The 848-nt window shown below is 62.1% G+C and overlaps 1 protein-coding gene across 1 annotated transcript; it reads right to left on the bottom strand.

Annotated features, from left to right (window-relative positions):
* Positions 1–9: 9 nt before the first annotated feature.
* On the bottom strand, positions 10–561 carry LOC103584737 (Fanconi anemia group F protein-like; the record flags this gene model as incomplete). The annotated part of the gene is made up of 1 exon (XM_008565626.1): positions 10–561. A coding segment is annotated over exon 1 (543 nt), but the record flags the coding sequence as incomplete, so codon positions are not given.
* Between the last annotated feature and the right edge of the window lie 287 nt (positions 562–848).

Genomic DNA, 848 nt, shown 5'->3' on the forward strand with positions numbered 1-848 from the left:
GCCCTCCGCTTGGGCCTCGCCCACCTCCTGAAGACGCTCCAGCAGCAGCTCCGCCTGCGTCTTCATCAGTGAGTCCTCCTGCAGATTCGGGTTCTCTCTATAGCCGTTCAAGCTCAGCATGTGGACCGCGGACCGGCGGCGGGCGAGGCGGGCCAGGCTACCTTGCAGCGTCTCCTCGTTGGCGTCCGAGATGCCCGGGCCTGGAAACATCTGCTGCAGCAGGTGGTGACGTGCTGCATCCCCGAGGGCCCGGTTCTCCAGCAGGCGCAGAGCTAGCACAATTTCACAGCGCCCGAGGGCCTGGAAGTTCGTCAACCCGGGGACTGGACCGGTCCCAAAGTCGCCCTCCTGCCTCCACTGGCTGTGCAGCCGTCGCTCCAGGGCTGTACGAATGCGCCCATGACGGCCAAAGCGCCGGTAGACGTGGCGCAGGAAACGAGCCCACTGCAGGGCCCTGCGTACGGTAGCAGGGTCCCAGGTGCTTACGTGGGTGGTGCGAGAGACCACCAGAACCTCGGAGAAGCGCTCTAGGTGCTGCAGGAGCCGCTCCATGGGGCGCGCAAAAGCCTTACTTCCGCATTCACTTCAGAGGCCGCAACTCTCTGCCTGCCGATTGGGGTGTTCGCGAAAGGGTACGCCTCTCTCCCATTCTATTGGGCAACGTCCATGTCAATCTCACGGCGGCTTTATCCGGGTTCCTGACTCCGGGAAGCTTAAAAGTGGAGAACTGTCGGGACTATTTTACTGTGGCTGCATCTTGAGGGGGCTGTTAGAGGGAGAATGAAGTAGGGCGCCCTAGTGAGAACTTCCCTGGACGTGTGCGAGATGCTGCCGGTCATGAACATCTC

The sequence above is a fragment of the Galeopterus variegatus genome, unplaced genomic scaffold, assembly GCF_000696425.1.
Source record: "Galeopterus variegatus unplaced genomic scaffold, G_variegatus-3.0.2 Scaffold95580, whole genome shotgun sequence".
NCBI lineage: Eukaryota > Metazoa > Chordata > Mammalia > Dermoptera > Cynocephalidae > Galeopterus > Galeopterus variegatus.